Source organism: Mustela putorius, unplaced genomic scaffold, assembly GCF_011764305.1.
Source record: "Mustela putorius furo isolate JIRA1106 unplaced genomic scaffold, ASM1176430v1.1 tig00000585_pilon_pilon_pilon, whole genome shotgun sequence".
Lineage (NCBI taxonomy): Eukaryota > Metazoa > Chordata > Mammalia > Carnivora > Mustelidae > Mustela > Mustela putorius.
Window position 1 is genome coordinate 10,991,080 of NW_025421424.1, and position 19,413 is coordinate 11,010,492.

General features: G+C 43.7%; 1 protein-coding gene and 1 long non-coding RNA gene across 3 annotated transcripts in view; one reads left to right on the forward strand and one right to left on the reverse strand.

Moving 5' to 3' along the window:
• Position 1: 1 nt before the first annotated feature.
• On the forward strand, positions 2-6,119 carry LOC101671481. The gene is made up of 3 exons (XR_001176074.2): positions 2-93; positions 1,576-1,655; positions 4,626-6,119. It is a non-coding gene; the product is annotated as an uncharacterized LOC101671481 (long non-coding RNA).
• Positions 6,120-12,955: 6,836 nt separating this feature from the next.
• The window catches only part of AHCYL1 (adenosylhomocysteinase like 1), a 38,857-nt gene continuing 32,399 nt past the window's right edge, over positions 12,956-19,413 (reverse strand). Inside the window, exons 10-17 of one of the 2 annotated variants that reach the window (XM_004769720.3) lie at positions 18,849-18,937; positions 18,412-18,482; positions 17,951-18,045; positions 17,736-17,834; positions 17,279-17,347; positions 16,764-16,842; positions 15,531-15,651; positions 12,956-15,022 (exon numbers count right to left, since the gene is read on the reverse strand). In XM_004769720.3, the coding sequence (XP_004769777.1) occupies positions 15,016-15,022; positions 15,531-15,651; positions 16,764-16,842; positions 17,279-17,347; positions 17,736-17,834; positions 17,951-18,045; positions 18,412-18,482; positions 18,849-18,937 (630 nt within the window). In that variant the 3' untranslated portion in view covers positions 12,956-15,015. Of the gene's footprint in view, positions 15,023-15,526; positions 15,652-16,763; positions 16,843-17,278; positions 17,348-17,735; positions 17,835-17,950; positions 18,046-18,411; positions 18,483-18,848; positions 18,938-19,413 lie in introns of those variants that run through there. The other variant, XM_004769721.3, reaches the window with a different exon arrangement.

The window sequence follows — 19,413 nt, forward strand, 5'->3', positions numbered from 1 at the left end:
CCCCCAGCTCAATTCACGGACTGTAGCCGAGATGCAACTCTCGCGTGATTTCGTCCAGGAACCCTCCCTGGGGTCGCCATATTAGGTGTGGCGGTAAGTGCTGGAAGCCATCTTGGCTGCCCATGACCTCGCGAGATTGCTTCTGCCGGGACTCTTTACCTTTCTCTGTCTTTTTAGTTTTCACCCCTTTTCCGTACTTGTTTAGGTGCGGTTTGGATCTGTGAGTACTCCCATAGCTCCTTAGTTCAGTTTAGTTGCCCCCACCTTGCCTTAATATGTCTTTGCACTTGTGAGTGTTCTAGCTCTGTTCAAAGCTTAGGGGATATAACAGTTAACACAATGGACACGATCCCAGCCTTCACGGAGTTTATGCTCACATGGGGGCGTTACGCTAAACAAATGGATAAATCAGTAAAACAGTTAGAGTTGTGACAAGCATGCATTCATCATTCATTCAACAAACAATAAATGTGTCTGTGCTTCCAGGCAGTGCGAATGAATGGGGGAACAAATCAAGTTCCTGCGCTAATGGTACCTAACATAGTACCGAGTGGGAGAGAGACGCGATGAGCGATACGCTACTAGAGAAATAAGTGTTGAGAAGAAACAAAAGGAAGTGTAAGGGATTAGGAAGTGGCAGTGGTGATGGGACGCGTGGCTATGTTAGGTCGGATGCCCAGGGAGGTGAGCCTGAGAATACGATTTTAAATGAGTTCTGAAGAAGTGAGAATCCTGCAAACTGCCAATGAGCAACTTAAGCAAAGGGACCTGAAGTTGGTTGGCAGGTGAGTGAGCCAGGGCCAAAACAGGAAAAGGTTAGGGCTAGATCATCCCCCAGACAAATAAATTTAGAGCCGTGAAGGGCATGAAAAAAAAATTGGAATTTTATTCTTAGTGAAAATGAAAACCATCAGAGGGTGTTAACCCAGGGAGCTGACATGGTCTGATGTTTACAAGACCAATGTGACTGCGTTTTGGAGAAGGGATTGGAGAGTTGAGAGTGGAAGAGGGTAGGCAGGTTAGGACACTTCATGTGACAATGACGATGCTTGCACCAGGATGGAGTTAAGATATTTCTATACCATGTAGGTAGATTCAACAGGATTTAGTGAAAGGCTGGAATCCTCCTGGCAGAATAGAGTGGAGTAGATTTTGGCTGGAGAAACTAGATGAGTGATTGTATTGCTTATTAAAATAGGGAAGTCTGGGGGGCGCCTGGGTGGCTCAGTGGATTAAGCCGCTGCCTTCGGCTCAGGTCATGATCTCAGTGTCCTGGGATCGAGCCCCGCATCGGGCTCTTTGCTCAGCGGGAGCCTGCTTCTCTCTCTCTCTCTGCCTGACTCTCCGCCTACTTATGATTTCTCTCTCTGTCAAATAAATAATAAATAAAAAAAAAAAAAATCTTAAAAAAAAAAAAAAATAGGGAAGTCTGGGAGAAAGAAAAAAGGTTTAGGAAGAAGATCAAGATTTCTGTTTTGAGATGCCCATTAAACTTCTTAGAGGTAATGTTTGATAATTACCTGTTACTATACTTTGAAATCCTTAAAAACATTTCCTCCATCTTTGTCTCTCCAGAGCTCCATCTTGGCTACTCCAGCTCAATTCTCAGAAAGTCCCAATGAGGCAACTTTGGCAAAATTTCCATCACCCAACCAGTAAGTGCTTTCAAAGTCTTTGTTGTAAACTAATGAACAAATCTAAAGCCGCTATGTTGCTACTTACTTCTTCTGATGATCCTGCCCTTTGCCCATTTCTTCTCAAATCCAGTAGTTTACTTTGTAAATTAGCATTGCATCCAGGCAGGGCGAGGCCAAGGGGATAGGAAAAACTAAAGAATTTTCAAGAAAAGGACTAATGCGGCAAGTCTTCTTGGATAAAACCAGCAGGTCCCACAAAACCCCAAACATAACCACCTCTCTAGTTTTGCTTACCAGTTTGGCCAAGTTCTAAGACAGACCTACCACAGCTCTTATCACCTGGGGGAGTGGGAGTGGGGGCAAAATAGAGCTTTAAATATCCTGTACTGTTTCAGCTCCATTCAGGATAGGGAGGATTTGAGGTTTTAGTTTAGTAATTCCACTTCTAGTAATAGATCCTAAAGAAACAAAGACTTAGACAAAGATATATGTATGATGATGCCAGTGGTATTTTCAATTGTGTAAAGTTGGAACCAACCTAATTTGAGGAATAGCCAACAAGAAAATGACTAACTAAAAATGAGGGCATGGATAAAATTGAATATACAGAAGCCAGGAATATTTAATATTAAAAAGAACTTTTAGTGACACTTTGGAGAATGGTTAAGACTTCCTTCTTTCCTCATCTGTAAAATGATGATAATCCCATCTGTCTTATGAGGCTATAGATCAAATGAACTCATTTATGTGAAATCATTCTGAAAACTATGAAGCATTTTGTTTTTATTTATTTATTTATTTATTTATTTATTTTTTTTTTTTTAAAGATTTTATTTATTTATTTGACAGAGAGGAATCACAAGTAGATGGAGAGGCAGGCAGAGAGAGAGAGAGAGAGAAGCAGGCTCCCTGCTGAGCAGAGAGCCCGATGCGGGACTCGATCCCAGGACCCTGAGATCATGACCTGAGCCGAAAGCAGCGGCTTAACCCACTGAGCCACCCAGGCGCCCTTGTTTTGTTTTTATAAAGGGTTTTTTTTTTTTTTTTTTAAAGAATTTTGGGGCACCTGGGTGGCTCGGTTGGTTAAGCGTCTGCCTTCAGTTGAGGTCATGAGCTCAGGGTCCTGGGGCTGAACCCCATGTCAGGTTCCCTTCTCAGTGGGGAGTCTGCTGCTCCCTCTCCCTCTGCCCCTCTCACCCTTCCCCCTGCCCATACTCATTCTCTCTGTCTCTGCCTTTGTTTTTCTCTCAAATAAATAAATAAAATCCTTAAAAGAAAAAGAATATTATGGCCAAGATGTGAAGCCTGAGGTGAGAAGGCACTTCTTTCACCACAAGTAGTTTTGGTTCCAGAGACTGGAGGAAGGTGAATTGCATATTCAAGCTGTTACAGCATTGCGGGGGGAGTGGGGGGGTTGCCAAGAACATGGTGGTGGTCCTGGGTGGGCTCCGTAGTAGGAAGTCAGCACAAACTATGTGCCTTCAGGGTGTTATCTACCAAGCAAGATGCTTCACATCCATACACACCTAACTGCATGCCGGGAGGCACTTTTCATCTTAGCCTTGATCAGGTTATTACCAGTCCCTGAAATACTCAATATTAAAGTTGTGACTTGTAGAGCATCTGTGGGCCAGGTCTAAACCTGTAGTTGTAGTGCTGTGTGGCATTTTCTCCACTAATGGCCATGAGAAGAAGAAAAAGTGGATAATGTGACAGTTAGTTAGTTAATAGGGCAAATAACATTAATCCTGTCTTCCAAAGGAATCAAGCAGCTTAACTCTGTCCTAGCCTTCTTACCTACTCGATGGCTTAGTCAAGAGAGGACCCAAACATACATCTGATGGCTGATTTGACATCTCACTCAGATGTCTAACAGGCATTTCAAACTTAGCACGTTACAGACAGAACTCTGAATTCTCCCTCCCTTTTCGCAAACTGGCTCTTCTCTTGTTTTTCCTTCTCTGGAGAGATGATGTTCCCAACCCCGTCCACTTTTCCCAAGCCAAGACCTAGGACACACCCTTAACTCCTCCCTGCTTCACCCTGTACCTGTACCTACCAGTGGCTCTCCCACCCAAACTGTCCCCACGCTCCCATTTCATGAACAGCACTACTATAGTCTGCCTTCCTTCCCTCCCTGCTGTTTGCCTGACTCTACCGGCAAGCCAGGCTGGGCTTTTATTATTATTTTAAAAATATTTTATTTATTTATTTGATAGAGAACATGAGTGGGGAGGAGGGGCAGAGGGAGAGGGAGAAGCTGACTCCCCGCTAAGCAGGCAGCCTGACTCGGGGCTCGATCCCAAGACCCCAGGATCATGACCTGAGCGGAGGCAGACGCACACCCAACCAACGGAGCCACCCAGGTGCTCCCAGGCTGGGCTTTTAGAACCCCAAAGCAACTTGTATAGCTGACTTGCTCCCAAGCTCCCATGGCTTCCCACTTCCCTTAGATTCATTTTATTTATTTATTTATTTTTAAAAGATTTTATTTATTTATTTGATAGAGAGATCACAAGCAGGCAGAGAAGAAGGTGTGGGTAGTGGGGGAAGCAGGCTCCCTGCTGAGCAGAGAGCCCGATGTGGGACTCAATCCCAGGACCCTGCAATTATGTCTTGAGCCGATGGCAGAGGCCTAACCCACTGAGTCACCCAGGTGCCCCCCACTCCCTTAGATTTAAATCCTCTTTTTTTTTTTTTTTTTTTTAAATCCTAACTCTTTACCCTAACATCCAAGGCTCACGTGGGCCCCCAGAGGGCCCTGCCTGTTTCTCTGACCTCATCTCCTGCCGCTCTCCTCCTCTGGCCTCATGCCCCTTGCCTCTTGCCCCCCGCCCCAGGCTCTATCTCTCTAGCAGGTCAAATTTGCTGCTACTTCAAGACCTTGGCACTATCTGGTTTGTTGAAGTGAGGGGAGCGGGGAGCTTGGAGTGTTCTTTCTATAGATAACAGTAATAATAATAACAGCAACTATGTATATATCCTTAGTTTATGTCAGGCACCGTGCCAAGGACCTAAACTCATTTAATCCTCACACCAATGCCTCTGGGATGGATCCTGTTGTTTGCTGCTGAAGAAACCGGGATAAAGAGAGGTGAAGTATTTGCTAAAGGTCACATCCTATCTGAGACCAGCTTCCCTGAAAGCAAGCTCTGAGGCAGAGATCTGCATCTGGCAGGTGTGTTGGAGACCGACCCTGGTAAAAACCCCCTTAGGCAGGTGAGAGCACCAGGACTGGGGGAGGGAGAAGTTGAACTGTGACATGGTTGCCATAGAGATCTCGGTGGACCCTTCAAGGCCCTCGAGAGCGGAGTTGTCCCGCATTGGAGGCCAAGGAGTCAGGCCTTTCTATTCCTGCATGGATGAATCCTCAGCTGCCAGACTGCGTGGGCGAGGGGTGTATTTTTAAGCTAAGGGAGCTCTCTTGACTGGAGAAGGACTTCTGGAAACTGCTACTGCTAAACAGCCAACACTTCGGGCACCAGAATTATGAAAGCCCCAGCCCCGAAAGGAGAGTTTGAGCAGCAGGTCACCGTCCCCAGGACACACCGTACCTTAGTTTCTAGTTCTGCGTAACAAGCCAGCCTCACATTTAAGGATCAAAATAACAAATAGTTATTATCTCATCGTTTCTGTGGGTCAGCAATCCGGGGATGGCTTTGCTGAGTGCCTCTAGCTCAGGATGTTAAAGCATAAATTGTTCTAGCACCTGTTAACGTGGTAAGGAAGACTTCAGTCCAGACTCTTGGAATAGGCATCCGGACTATCCCTAGGTGAGAAGGCTTGGGCTTAACTCCAAATCCAGCAAAGACTGCTGGGAATTTGTAGCCAACAAGTGGGATGAAAAAAAAGATATTTTTTTCATCCCACTTGAGGAGGCACCAAGGGTAGGGTGATTCTTGCTAAACTAACAGGATTCTTGCTGAAGGTGGGCCAGGGTGATCAGATAGCAAGGGTGAGGAGATTCTTGCTAAACTTACTTAGTAGAATTCTTATTATACTTGGGCTATGCAGGCCCGGCAAGGACAGGGAGCCAAGGTCAAGGCCTCATCAACGAAAGGGCTCAGAGGAGGCTGACTGCAGTTTGTACAAGCAGAGCGTCTATGTCAAGGTCTCTCATGAGGTTATGGTCAAAGCTGTTGGCCAGGGCGGTGGTCTTACCTGACAGCTTGACCTGGAGAAGGAGAAGGATTCTAGGAAGAAGGCAGGGTAAGAAGCACCAGGAAATCTGTCTCCCCATTTAGTGGACAATTGTACTGTCAGAATGTGTCTGCCTTAACTGTTTTGGAACTCTTAAGTTTGCTGAAGGCTCTGCAGGGAAGACCTGGAGAGTAAATTACCTTCACTTTGATCAATTTCAGCTGTTAGACACCATAGCAATTACCCATCCCCCAAAGACTTGTAACTGTACCTTTAGTTTTCTGCATGAGACTGATACGTTTAAAGAAAAAGACTGTTAGTGTGAAAACTAGTATTACTATATCTTCGGTTTGTGACTCCACACTTTGTTTTCTATATAATTTAGGAGAATAGTGAATTTAAAAGAATTATTCATTTGTTTTGGGGCACACAATGTATAAAGATGATATTTTGTAACATCAGCAATCAGAAGGGGTAAGGACAGAGCTATAAAGGAGCAGAGTTTTTGTATGTTACTGAAGGTATAAATTCAAACAAGAGCATTATAAATTTAGAATCTTAAATGTAATCCCATGGGAACCACAAAGAAAATAGCTGTATAATATACACAAAAGGAAATGGGAAAGGAATTTAAACAACTCACTACAAAAAATAAACTAAACACAAAAGACAGTAATGCAGGAAATGAGAGAGAAAAATTTCAGGACATATGGAATACAAATAGCACTATGCCAGGAGTAAGTCCCTCTTGATAAGTAATTAAGTGTAATAAATTTAACTTGCCATTCAAAAGACAAAGATTGGCAGAATGGGCAAACACACAACCTAACTCTATGCTATCTATATGACTCACTTGAGATCCAAAGGCACTGTCAAGTGGAAAGGGGAGGATAGAAAAAGATATTCCAAGCAGTAGTCACCAGGAGAGAGCAGAGGTGGCTGTATTAATATCAATTGATTTTATTTATTTACTCATTCATTTATTCATTTATTTATAAAGATTTATTTATTTACTTGAGAGAGTGTGCACAAGTGTGAGCATGAGGGCAGGGGCAGAGGGAGAGGAAAAGAGCATCTGAAGCAGACTCCATGCCGAAGGCAGAGCCCGACACAGGACTCCGTCTCGCCACCCTGCAATCATGACCCTGAGATCACGACCTGAGCTGAAACCGAGAGTCAGTAGCTTAACTGACTAAGCCATTCAGGCACCCCAAAAGAGGATTTATGTAATAAGAATAGACTCAAAACAGCACAAAGCTCTAATAATTATAAACATGTATGGCATCTAATGAAGACTGTCAAAATATATGAAGCAAACACCGATAGAATTGAAGGGAGAAATGGATAGTTATACAATAATAGTTGGAGACTTCAATACCGCACTCACGATAATGGATAGAACCAGACAGAAGGTAAGCAAGGAAAGAGAGGACTTAAAACAATAAACCAACTGGAGCTAACAGACACACAGAACACTATCCAACAGCCAAAGCACACACATTAGTAAGCCCACAGCAGAGATAGGAAAAAGCCACACAAATGGTTGTTCCCCATTGTATGTGTGACAGAGAAAGAGAATACCCTTCTTTATCTTACCATTAGATCTGATACAAAGCCATCTTTGCTTGGAAGAATATTCACGCACAGCTATCCCCTCTGTCGACAGATTTGCCTGAAAGCAAGCTGTAAGAGCTAGTGCCCCTCAGGGAAGGCTGTGCTCAGCAGGAGAGTGTCAAGCCTGTATTTGTCCAGTTCAAGCTCCTTGTCACACTTTCCTTGATAGGAAGACACCTCTAAGTGGCCCTTCAGAAGCATTTTGCCCAGAAAGAAATACAAAGGCAAGGGAATCATTGAAGAGAGTGCCCCTTTCACTTGGTGTTTGTGCAAGGAAACAGTGGGGTGGGTAGATTATGTGTGTGAACTTTTGTGATTGACAACCCAATGCAGAGCACAAGGGCTCAATGGGTCATCAGGGGATCAGTGGGGCCCCAGGAGTGGGTGACTTTGACCCAGTTTGGCTCTGGCTCTGGGAAGCAAGTATTCCGTGCCCCCAGAGACAGCAGGTTCCCTAGGTGACCGGGGCTTGCTATTCAGGAAACATCTGCAAAGTCATGGCATCTGCGGCGTGGGGCTTCATGGCCAGGCCATTTCTTCTGCTGAAAGGATCTTTTTTAAGAAATGAGAACCACAGGGAAACTGCTTCCAAGTACCCTTGAGGAGCTTCAAAGTGACTCAGAAGAAAGGCCTCAGGGAGTCAGAAAGCATGAAGGTCAAATCCTAGGTCTACCTATCAACTGCCCTATGACTCGAGATGCTTGATTTTCTCCTGGCCCTAAGTTTGTTTCAGTGGGCTTGGGACAGGATTGGGAATCTATATTTTTAACCAGCCCCATATGTGACTCATACTAGAAACCTGGTATGAGCCTCTTTCCTATAAGCCGTATTGGCTCGTGTTTGTTACGCATGGACCCTGGAGACAGACTGTCTGGGTTACTTCCAGCTCCACCAGCTTGGGATTTGTGTATCCTTGGGCAAGTTATTTCACCTCCCTGTCTCAATTTCCCCATTTGTACAATGGGGAGAATAGTAGTACCTGTCTTACGGGGTTATTGTGAAGACCAAGTATGCTAATTGTGGAAAGCCTTTAGCATGGAGCCAGTTACAGCAAACACTGTGTGTTCCTCTTAATATTCCAGAGCCACAGACCATTATCCACAAGTCCAAAATTTAAACAAATTCTAAAAATCAAAAAGTTTTTCCTTGGGATGCCTGGGTGGCTTGGTTGGTTAAGCGTCTGCCTCGGTTCAGCTCAGGTCATGATCCCAGGGATTGAGCCCCGCCATCAGGCTCCCTGCTCAGCGAGGAGCCTGCTTCTCCCTCTGCCTGCCATCCCCCCCTGTTCCTGTGCTCATGCACGCTCTCTGCCAGGTAAATCTTAAAACAGTTTTCCCCTGAAGTTTGGCACAGATCAATGTGGCAGCGAAACCTGATCTGAACTGATGGGAGGCTACTGATAGTCTTTATCCCTTATTCTGTGCATTAAAATTTAATTGAAGAAATAGCAACACATTTGTTTATGGAATGCTGCCTCACAGCCCCAGTAGGTATTACATGATATACTGTGTATTTGTGTATTTCCTAAAAATCTGAAATACTCTCAACCTCAAAACACAGGGGTTGTTGAGAAGGGAACTCGGAGCTACAGCTCATTATCTTTCCTTGGCCAGAGACAACGTGGGATAACCAGACAATGTGGGAAAACTCGCCCTCTGGTGGTTGCAGTGGAGAACCACACCACAGGAGGGCCAGAGGAGAAGGAAAAGCCTCATCAGAGACTCATCCTCTGGCCCACAATTCAGAAGAAAAATTCTTTTTAGAGGACATTTCTTAAATGTCTTCAAGGGCTGCTGTATGGGCAGAGAAGACATCACTTCAGTAAAAAAAATTAATATTCAATTTACTGAAGTAATAAAAACATTACATCAGCTTTTTAAAGTTCGGTTTCTAGATCTTATATTTATAAAGCTAACAAATGTTAATTACTTTTAATTAGGGGAAATTTGAATATCCAATTTATAAACAAACTCCTTTAAACATTTACTATTGCATTTTTGTATTTAATATATTCGATTTCCTTTTCAGAGTACTTTAATTATCTGGCCAACCAAACTCAAAATACTATTAAAAGTTCCTATAGTATATATATATCGTTTCCAATACCATATAGAGAGAAATGATTGCAATTTAAAACTGATTACTAAGTCTAAATTGATTACTCACTCACGCACTCCAGACTGGAATCACAAATGATCTCCCCCAAGTTAATTTTTTTTTTTTTTTTTTTTTTTTAAGATTTTATTTATTTATTCGACAGAGAGAAATCACAAGTAGGCAGAGAGGCAGGCAGAGAGAGAGGAGGAAGCAGACTCCCTGCTGAGCAGAGAGCCCGATGCGGGACTCGATCCCAGGACCCTGAGATCATGACCTGAGCCGAAGGCAGCGGCTTAACCCACTGAGCCACCCAGGTGCCCCCCCAAGTTAATTTTTAAGTTGCTTTATCAGTTTGCTGAGATTTCCTAGTACCAAAGGGAATCCTGGCAGGATGCTAGCCGACTACAATACTCTGTTCAATATCCATTACTTTTCAGTGCTTTCATTCTGTCAACCTCTGCTCTCATACTCCCTCTTCTTACCTAATAGAATGCAAATGCAAACCTTTCAACACATCTTTCCCTTTGTACCTACCACACCACCTTTATGCCTGCGGTCAGCAACTCTTTCCGTAAAAGGCCGGTAAATACTTTGCACTTTGTGAGCTCTTTGGTGTACCTACTTAACTGTCTGCCATCGTGAAAGGAGTCTTAGACATCACATAAGTAAGTGTGCCTGTTTATAAAACTTCATTCATGGACACTGAAATTTGAATTTCACGTCATTTTCATGTGTCACAAAATAGCAGTCACAGTTTAAAAAGACATTTAAAAATGTGAAAACCGTTCTTTAGCTTGTGAGCTGTACTACCACAGGCAGTGGGCCAGGTTTGGCTCACTTACTGACCCCTGCTCTAACCGAGTTTTGCACGCAGTTAGCAGGTTAAGTACTGATGTCAATTCTTGTTCTATGCTCTTTGAAAACTCACTCATTTCTCTGAAATTTTTCCTCATTCGAAGTTATCTGGCAGCTAAGACTTTGTCCAGGGAGCACTCTGGAGCAGTTACACCACGCTGAGCCCACACAGGAATGTCCACACTTTTGTTGAACTGTCCGGGTCTGTGTATTATCTTCACTGGGGTTTATCAGTGAAATACGGTTTTGTGTAGACAGGTAAAATACTGTTTCTTTGTCAATTTCTTTTCCTTTGCTAACCCAGGAGTTTTAAACTTTATTATCTGGTCTAAGATGTTCCTAAATAGAGCCAATAGATTTAAAAAAACTTTTCTCAATTGATGAAATTAAAGTCTGATTTTTGGGGGGAGAGGTGTCCTTGAACTCTCATTAAAATTATTTTTTTTAATTAAAATTCTTTAACTTTGCAATAAAACTTACAAAATAGTAGCAAGTGCATTACAAATAGCCTTTTCCTAGCCTGTCTGGGAATGAGCCATTTTCCTGATGACACATCACCCCTAATATTTGAGTCCTTATTTCCTCCAAGCAAGGACACTCTATAGACAACAGTTCAGTTGTTAACATCAGGAAAGCAACAGAAGTTCCCACCACCTAGTCCTTGGCCTCCTTTCAGGTTTCACCAGTTGTCCCAGTAATGTTTACAGTAAAAATGATCCAGTTCAGTTTATTTAGTTGTTTTATTAGTCTCTGCAGTTTTTTTGGTCATTCTTTGACTTTGGTGACCTTGGCACTTTGGAAGCCTGACTATAGGCCAGTAATTTTGTAAAACGATTTGGATTTGTCTGATGCTTCCTCATGATTACATTCAGGTTTTACATCTTTGGCAGAAATATCACAGAGGGATGCTGTTCCTTTTCAATGCATTCCAGGGGTGGAGGATTGAAATGGGAGGTGAGCATCTTCCCATTACTGATTTTTTTTTTTTTTTAAAGATTTTTATTTATTTGACAGAGAGCTCACAAGTAGACAGAAATGCAGGTAGAGAGAGGGAGAACAAGCTCCCCGCTGCGCAGACAGCCCGATGGGGGCTCTATCAAAGGACCCTGAGATCATGACCCGAGCGGAAGGCGGAGGCTTTAACCCACCGCGCCACCCAGGCGACCCCCATTACTGATTTTTATTTTGTTCAATTAAGGTGGTCTGCCAGCTTCTCTAGTTGAAAACTATTCCTTTCCCCCTTATACTATTTTATAGGAAGGTACTTTGAAACTATGTACATAGCCAATTCCTTATTTAACCATTCATTCATATCAGCATAAACTTACAGTTGCACTTTTATTTAATGATTTATAAGCCCTTATTTTGATGTCAGGTTGTCTCAGATTTGCCCAGCGTAAATTCCTTTAAAGCTGGCTTCTGTGTCCTTTTGACGTGCTCCCATCACTTTTTAACTACCTTCCTTCTTTCTGGCTCATCGTGTACTTTTCCTGCCCAGCCATGGAATCAGCCCTTTCTCCGAACAGTCCTGGTTCCTTTAAGTGGAGAATGTAATGCCTAAATCTGGATGCTAGATGTGTACATTTTATCAGGGGAATGAGACTGCCGCAAGGCTCATTTAGTTGACAGAGCTAGGGAGTGTTTGTGCATGCACACACGCGTGATTTTTCCCACCATAAGAGGCAACTTTTTATAATCTTAAAAGTTATCAAAGAGACTCCTGAGACAGTTAAAAGTTTAAATCTCTAATTAAGCAATATGAAGTTTATCTTAAGTTTGGATTTATGTGCATGGATAAAGCCTCCCAGCATTAAAAACACTCATTTTACCAGTCTGCACAGAAATCAACAACATCGTCTGGGACCAATTTAACAAAACAGAAAAGGTATTACTTTTGAGTATTATTAATAGATATATTGTTACATCCGAAAACAGGGGACAACTCCAGAGAGGGGCTGAAGCTTTCCTAATTTTGGAGACATTTTTTTTTTTTTTTTTTTTTTAAGATTTATTTATTTGAGAGCAAGCAAGCAAGCAGTGGGGAGTGGCAGAGGGAGAGGGAGAGAATCTCAAGAGGACTCCATGGTAAGCACAGAACCCAACGTGGGGCTCGATCTCATGACCCTGAGATCATGACCTGAGCTGAAACCAAGAGTCAGCCGCTTAACTGACTGAGCCATCCAGGCACCCCGGAGACATTCTTTAAGGAAGAATTAGGTGCGGGGTCTTGAAGGGGAACTATGCAAGTGAGGGGCCCTGAAGTTTCAGATTTTTCTTTTTTAGATTTTATTTTTAAGTAATCTCCACACCCAACACAAGGCTCAAACTCCCAACCCTGAGATTAAGAACTGCACACTCCACCTACTGAGCCGGCCAGGTTCCTTGCAGATTTGTTTCTTGAAGAAATTCTGAGTGCAAGTGCTTTGGCACAGAGCAGGCACACACAACTTAAGGTACTCCTGAAAAACTCTGCATCCAGCCTGTTCTTCTCCGTACTAGGTCCTCAGCACATCTCTGTTAGAGACTGCTGGCTGACCTCTGACTCATCCCACCCTAGAAAACAAGTTCTAATGACGTTCTGCTGTTCAGGCAAGAATGACACAGAATCCCAATAAGGTCTTATCATTTTAATTGACTTTAATGATTATTGCTCATCTGCAAGGATTAATATTGCATTCATTAAAAATCATTCAATACAAAATAAACTTGTTCTTCCCGAGTTGCTCTCCACACGCTCCCTCTGATGCCAGACATTTTCCCACACTGCCCTTTGTTACATGGCTTGACAGAGATGGAGCCCTTACCTATTATTCCTATGGACACAGTAATAGATTGGGAGCAGGGGGCAGGCCAGAGGGCAGCAGGACCTGAGCCCCTTGCCCCCAGCAGAGCTGATGTCATGGATACCACTGTTGGCCAGGTTACCGCCCCTCCAGGATGGGGTATTCTGATTGGCTGGTTCAATGCCCTGGGAAAAAGGGCTTGAACCCTTAGCATCTACAGAGAAGAAAGCATGGTCACACTGAAAAGAAGTGGGAAGGGGCTGGGGAGGGGAGAACCGGGAGAGGAAAAGGAAAAATGTTTTGGCAAGACTCTGCTAGAAGGCCGCAGAGTGAAAGCTTTCCTTTCTTATGTTTTTATGTCTGTCTCTCTGATCAACGGCAACAGAGAAATGAACATTGTGAGTACCTAGCACTAATTAATGCCTGACCCAACTTTGAAGGATCACCATCTAGAACAAGTTGAAGATTTAGAATCCTGGATAATTATATACTTAAAGCTCGTGAGCATAAAGCTCATCGGACCATGCAGAAATGCTGGTAAGCAGGGTGCATGGCATGGGAATACATACCTCTCCAATCTCTGAGGGCCTTTCTAGGGATTCTTTCCGAGCATGAGCCAGGACGCACTGATTACATTCTCTGCCCCTTAAGATCTTGGTTCATAAACTTTTTGTGACACGTGTCAATTAAAAGAGGTACCACTTCTGTAAAACTAACGTCATACAAGGGGCCTGAAGTCCCAGACCAGTTATTATGGAACTACATTTCCCTCACTCTGGCCCAATTTATCCTTTCCCTCCCATCCACATCTACCTCCCTTTAAATATTTTAGGTTGCAGAAGCACAGCTGACCGGAAATTTGCTCTTAAAGGATAAATCCTAAAGATAGAGCTCAGTGTTTTAGACTGAGTAATGGCTCAAGAAATTCGCCTTCAGCACAAGCTGTATGGGGCAGAGCTGACAGAATTTGCCTTTATGGCCCCAGTTCATTGAAGCTATAAACTAAGGGCTAGAAACAGAGGGACTTATCAGAGTTTGAGGCCAGCTTTTCTCCAGACTCAACTCTGCACTCTCAGCTCCAAAGGTTCAAAAGAGAAACTGGGAATGACTAATCACCCAAGCAGTTCCTCAGTGTTAACACTCAACATTTATCTTACCTTTTTTTTATTCTTTCTCTCTCTCTCTCTCTCTCTTTTTTTTGTACAACAGAAATCAATGCCAGGGGACAAAATTAAACTTAATAGAGTGCAGTCTGGTTAAAAACTTGAAAAAATGAGAAGGTCTGGTGGGAGTGGAGGAAGGGTTGTACTAAATCCAAGTGGACCAACTGGATCTTAACAGTACACATCTCTGAACCAGACACACCGCCTGCACACAGGAAACAGGGCTTGGAACACCTGGAGAAATGAGCATGCGTCACCTAACATCTAACCTACCTGGCTAGTGGGTGTCAACCCTGCTCCTCTGACAAAGTGAAAGAGCACTGATTTCAGCAGCTAAGAAGTGGGCTCTTTTAAGGCAATTTAGACATTGCAGATTGTTCAACAAAGAAGGTACCTTAGCATTTCCTGTTAATAAGGTACCCAATTAAGACTAAAGTCCCCAGAAATGGGAAAGAAAGAATCACCTTTCTGGGCTGGGACAGTAAAATCCTTCTTTAGTGACTAGGGTGAGGAAACTTGAACCTCAGTTTCATCTAAAGAGCCATGAAGCAAGTTCCTGTGTGGTCTGCAGAACTTGGACAATGAGATGAAGAAAACAAAAATGAAATTACAGAAAAAAAAAAAAATCAACAGGAAAGGAATAAGAAGAAAATAAACGTTATCTTAAAAAATATTTCTTTTAGAGTTGTGTGGTACACGTGGACTGGTCCTTGGTAATATGGTCCATTAGTATCTGTAAAAGAAGAGACTGCTTAGTTAGCACTTGGGTCTTCCACATGAGAGATCCAAGAGAAAAATCAGAAACAGAGGGTCCCTCCCGGCCCCAGCGGGATCCCTACAGCCATTCCTCATGGATCATTCTTCCCTCTGCTTCCATGGGGTTTCTGGCAATGCCATCTCTGGTTTCATTTCCTGCTCCCTGATAATATAAGCCAGTGGTTTTTAACCCTGACTATACATTAATCCAGGGAGCTTTTACAAAATAAGTCTGGGCCCCATGCCAGACCAACTGTATTAGAATCTCTGGGGGGTGAGGCCAAGCTTCCTGCTTCAAAATTCTCGAAAACCCTCACCCCTTACATCTACTACTAGATATACAATTTCTCTGCTACCATGTTAGTCTGGAGCAGAGTTCTGGTACTCTTCAAAATCAGGCACACCACTTTATTTTAAAAAGCTGGCTAACATGCTTTGTTTAATATTGGGTAAAAGAACATCTCACGTGTTTTCCCCCAAGTTACCTGTAATAATTGGGTTTGAATGGCCCATTTTTGTTGAGTCCCAGATATTTTGCTTGGTCATCTGTCAGCTCTGTCAGGTGGGCATCAAATGATGGCAGGTGCAAGCTGGCAACGTACTCATCTAGGAAGAACACAGTGGCAGGGGAGCTCACTCCGTTTCAATCTGCCTCTCAGGGCACACCCTCCCCCTATTTTCATCTGAAGCTTTTTGAGGAGGACAAGGAATGGAATCACTGTGAAAGCACCTGTAACTTGAAATATTTGCTTAAAGAACCCTCAAAGTTGCCTTTCTGGCAGGGTACTTCTCTCTGTATATCCAGAATGCATTTGGAAAGCCATTTGCTAGGGTGACAAAATGGGGTAGACTTGTACCTCCCCATCCTTCCCTGGCAAAGCTTCTGGCTTTACCCCAGTGGCTAACATGCTACATATGACTCTCACCTTCCTGTAGCAACTTCCTTGACTGAGTTACATTCAAACTATGAAACAAAGTAGATAACAATAGCTCAAAAGTGCTTTGTATCATTACAATTTCTTTAGAGTAATACCCATAAAGGCCTCAAATCTTAGGATCACTGATTTCTAAGGCAGCTGATGCAAACTGATTACTCTTCCATAGATAAAACTTCCCAGGCTTTACTTTTATGAATATGAATTAAAGAAAAAAAAAATCTGAGATAAGCTGGTTGGAGGAAATGAGAGTGAGAAGTCTTTCACCTTTAAAGAAGGGGTAAGGGGCTGACCAGTTATAAATGGGAGGTGGGTGCCACTATTCCAGAAGGGCAAAGAACCAGAAAGGATGTAGTATGCCACATGAACACAACACAGCTGTCCCCCAGATTATCAGGAGGATCCATATTTACAGAAGATGGATGATAAAACCTAGATTTGTTTCTGTTTCTCTCATCTTGTTCACAGGCTATAGTCACTGGTGGTGGGAAGTTCACTGAACTCCATATGGCTACTAAGAATAAGAACATCTACCTTAAACCACTATGCTAAGCACTTTTACTCATTAGCTCTAATTCTTACTACAATCCTACAATAGTATGTAACTATTACTCTCACATTATTGATAAAGATATTGAGGAGATTAGAATTGATCCTGACGCCCAGAAACCATGAAATGCTAGGATGCAGATTAGAACTCTGACTCTAAATCCAATACTTTCATTTTACCAAACCATGCAAACATCTGGGGCTCAGTACAGGCTCCTACTGTTTCTCACTCACCCATTTTCTTAGGAAGCAGGTATACATCTTGTTTGTATCGTCCCTCAGGTGCATTATACAGCTCTATCAGTGCCAAAGCCTAAGTTGGGAAAAGAGGGTCAGAAGCCACAAAAACACTTCTTAGGGACCTAAAAATAAAACTCAATCTAATAGGGTCTTGGGGTAAGTACTACAGTGATCTATCATGATGCCAGTACCCAGGACTTGGCCTGCAGTAACCACCACCACACATCATAAGAGGATTTGCTGCTCTTTTTGTTTAGTTCCTAATAAAAGAACAGACTAAATACAACTAGGCTGGAACCCTACCTTCTCAACTAACATAGCCAACTCAAAGGGGCACAGACACTGACTCTGCCTGAGGACTCTCTTCTCCGCTTGAGAAAGCCCATCTTGGCCCCTTGTGGCCTGAACCAGGTTGAAAAGAACACAGCACGGCACACTCTCATTGAACTCTGACTTAGGTCTGGTTCCACTAATCTCAGGGCAAGAGAGGCAGGCATTTGGCCACATACCTGTGTTGTAGCTGTGATGGACAGAACAAAGGTGGGAACTGTGGAGCAGCTCAGGTTGAGAAGACGACCCTGAAAAGGTAAGAGAGCCCCGGGTGAGCTGTGCTCCCCCTCCGTCTGATTCCAGTGTCATACAAGTGAAGCAGAGCAGGACAGGACTCAGTCGGTACAGAAAGAATTACAGTCCCACATCAGGCTTCTAGATTTTATCTTATTTCCCGTAAGCCCGTGTGAGTATGACAAGCGGAAGCAGCCATGGGAGTCAGGAAACAGTGTAGTACTTGGTAAGAGGTAGATCTTTTTTTGAGTGGTTCTATTTTAGGGACCAGAAAGTTTAAGGACTAGATCTCTATCCAGAGATGGAATTCAGGAAAACCTGGGCCCAGTGCTTTCTCCCTATCTCCCCTCCTCCATCCTCCTCCGCCATGGATCTCACGACATTGCCCTCCCGTGTGTGTACCTCTGCCAGGAGGACAACGCGTTTGCCATCTGGCCAGATGACATGGTCCACCTGAGAGCGCACGCGCTCCCATGTCAGCTCTGGAGTGCGCAGGCTGGTCTGAAAGGAAGATGGCACGGTTGACGGGGCTATAGTTGACGGGGCTATAGTTGACGGGGCTATAGTGGAAAGTAGGGGAAAAAGGCCTTGCAGCAAATCAATGAGGGCAACCTTACCACATCAATTTCTGTGTTGGAGTGCCCCATATTGCATACGATACAGCTGTTTTTCATGCGGTCCAAATGCTCCCGTGTCACTACATTCTTATTTCCTAAAGGTAAAGGAGAGCAGCCAAAGAAAGATGCTGGGGGACAAAGGTACCTGGCTTCCAGTGAGGACATGGGAAAAGAGGACGCCTGCTGCACTGAAGGGAATGCATCCTTTATGAGAAACGAGTACACTGCATAACCGCTTTTTACACTCAGTGATTTGGTTTTAAGATTCAACAGTATAAATCACCTTCAAGAAAAAAGGCTCTTGGTTCTGGAAACATATTAAGGTTCCGATAGCTTATTCTGGTTCTGAGACTTTTATACCGAGCACAGGTCTCACCTACTTTATCTGAAAGACCACTTTCAATCAAGATTTGGCCTCAGAGCTACCAGTCCTCCATGTACACCAAAGCACTGATACTTACCCGTGCAAGTTATTACGACATCAACTTGCCGGATGACTTCATTTAGCTTTACCACCCTGAACCCATCCATGCTGGAAGGAAAGGAAGGAACACAATGAGCAAAGCAAGGAGGCAGGGGCACAGAGGCTGGTCACAAAATGAGACCAGCGAAATTCCCTTCTGAAGTCGGGTCCAGTGCTATCTCACGGGTAAGTGACAAGCTGTTCTAAGCTACACACTGGCCTCTGTGGACTCCCTGATATTCCAATCAGGAAGGGAAAATGCCAAGAAGCTCTAGGAGTGCCCTGGGCTTACAATGGAGGGAAGAGCCATCCTCCTAGCTTTCTCTTCCTTTAGAGAGATTTCTGCAAGGAATGATTAATATAATCAATCATAAACTCTCAGGAACACTAAAAGTACCAGGAATGAATCTAACAGTGTTACCATCCTGTTCTTACCAGGCCTGCAGAGCACAGATGGGGTCGATTTCTGTGATGTAGACAATTGCTCCAAGGGCCTTGAGAGCAGCACAGCAGCCCTTTCCCACCTGCAGAGCATAAGAAAGAAGTAGGGGTGTCAGGTCATTTAAGGTATGGGTAGGGGGTATGTGGCTAGTCGGGAGATGGGAATTAACCTCCCTGAAATCACCAATGCTCTAGTGAGCCCTTGCAGGGATGCTCCAAGCCAGGCAGAGCATAAGCAGATCCAGATTATGCTGTGACCCTCAGCCAGAGAGATGATCTGACATTCATATTTCACAGCAAGGGCTGGGGCTCGGAATAGTGAAAGAAACTGGGAGATCGAATAAGTGTTACCATGAGGAAAACAAGACCAAGGAAGAGCAATTGTAACCTCTCATAGCTTATTCCAGAAAAACCTGATTAACTCTCATTTAAGATGCATCGAACTGAAGGACAGCCCAGCAGTTCCAGAACCTCCATGGGTCACTGATGACAACAGTCTCCTTCACCTAGTCTAGTTCAGGGATCATCAACTATGTACCACTTCGAGTCCCACCCTTCA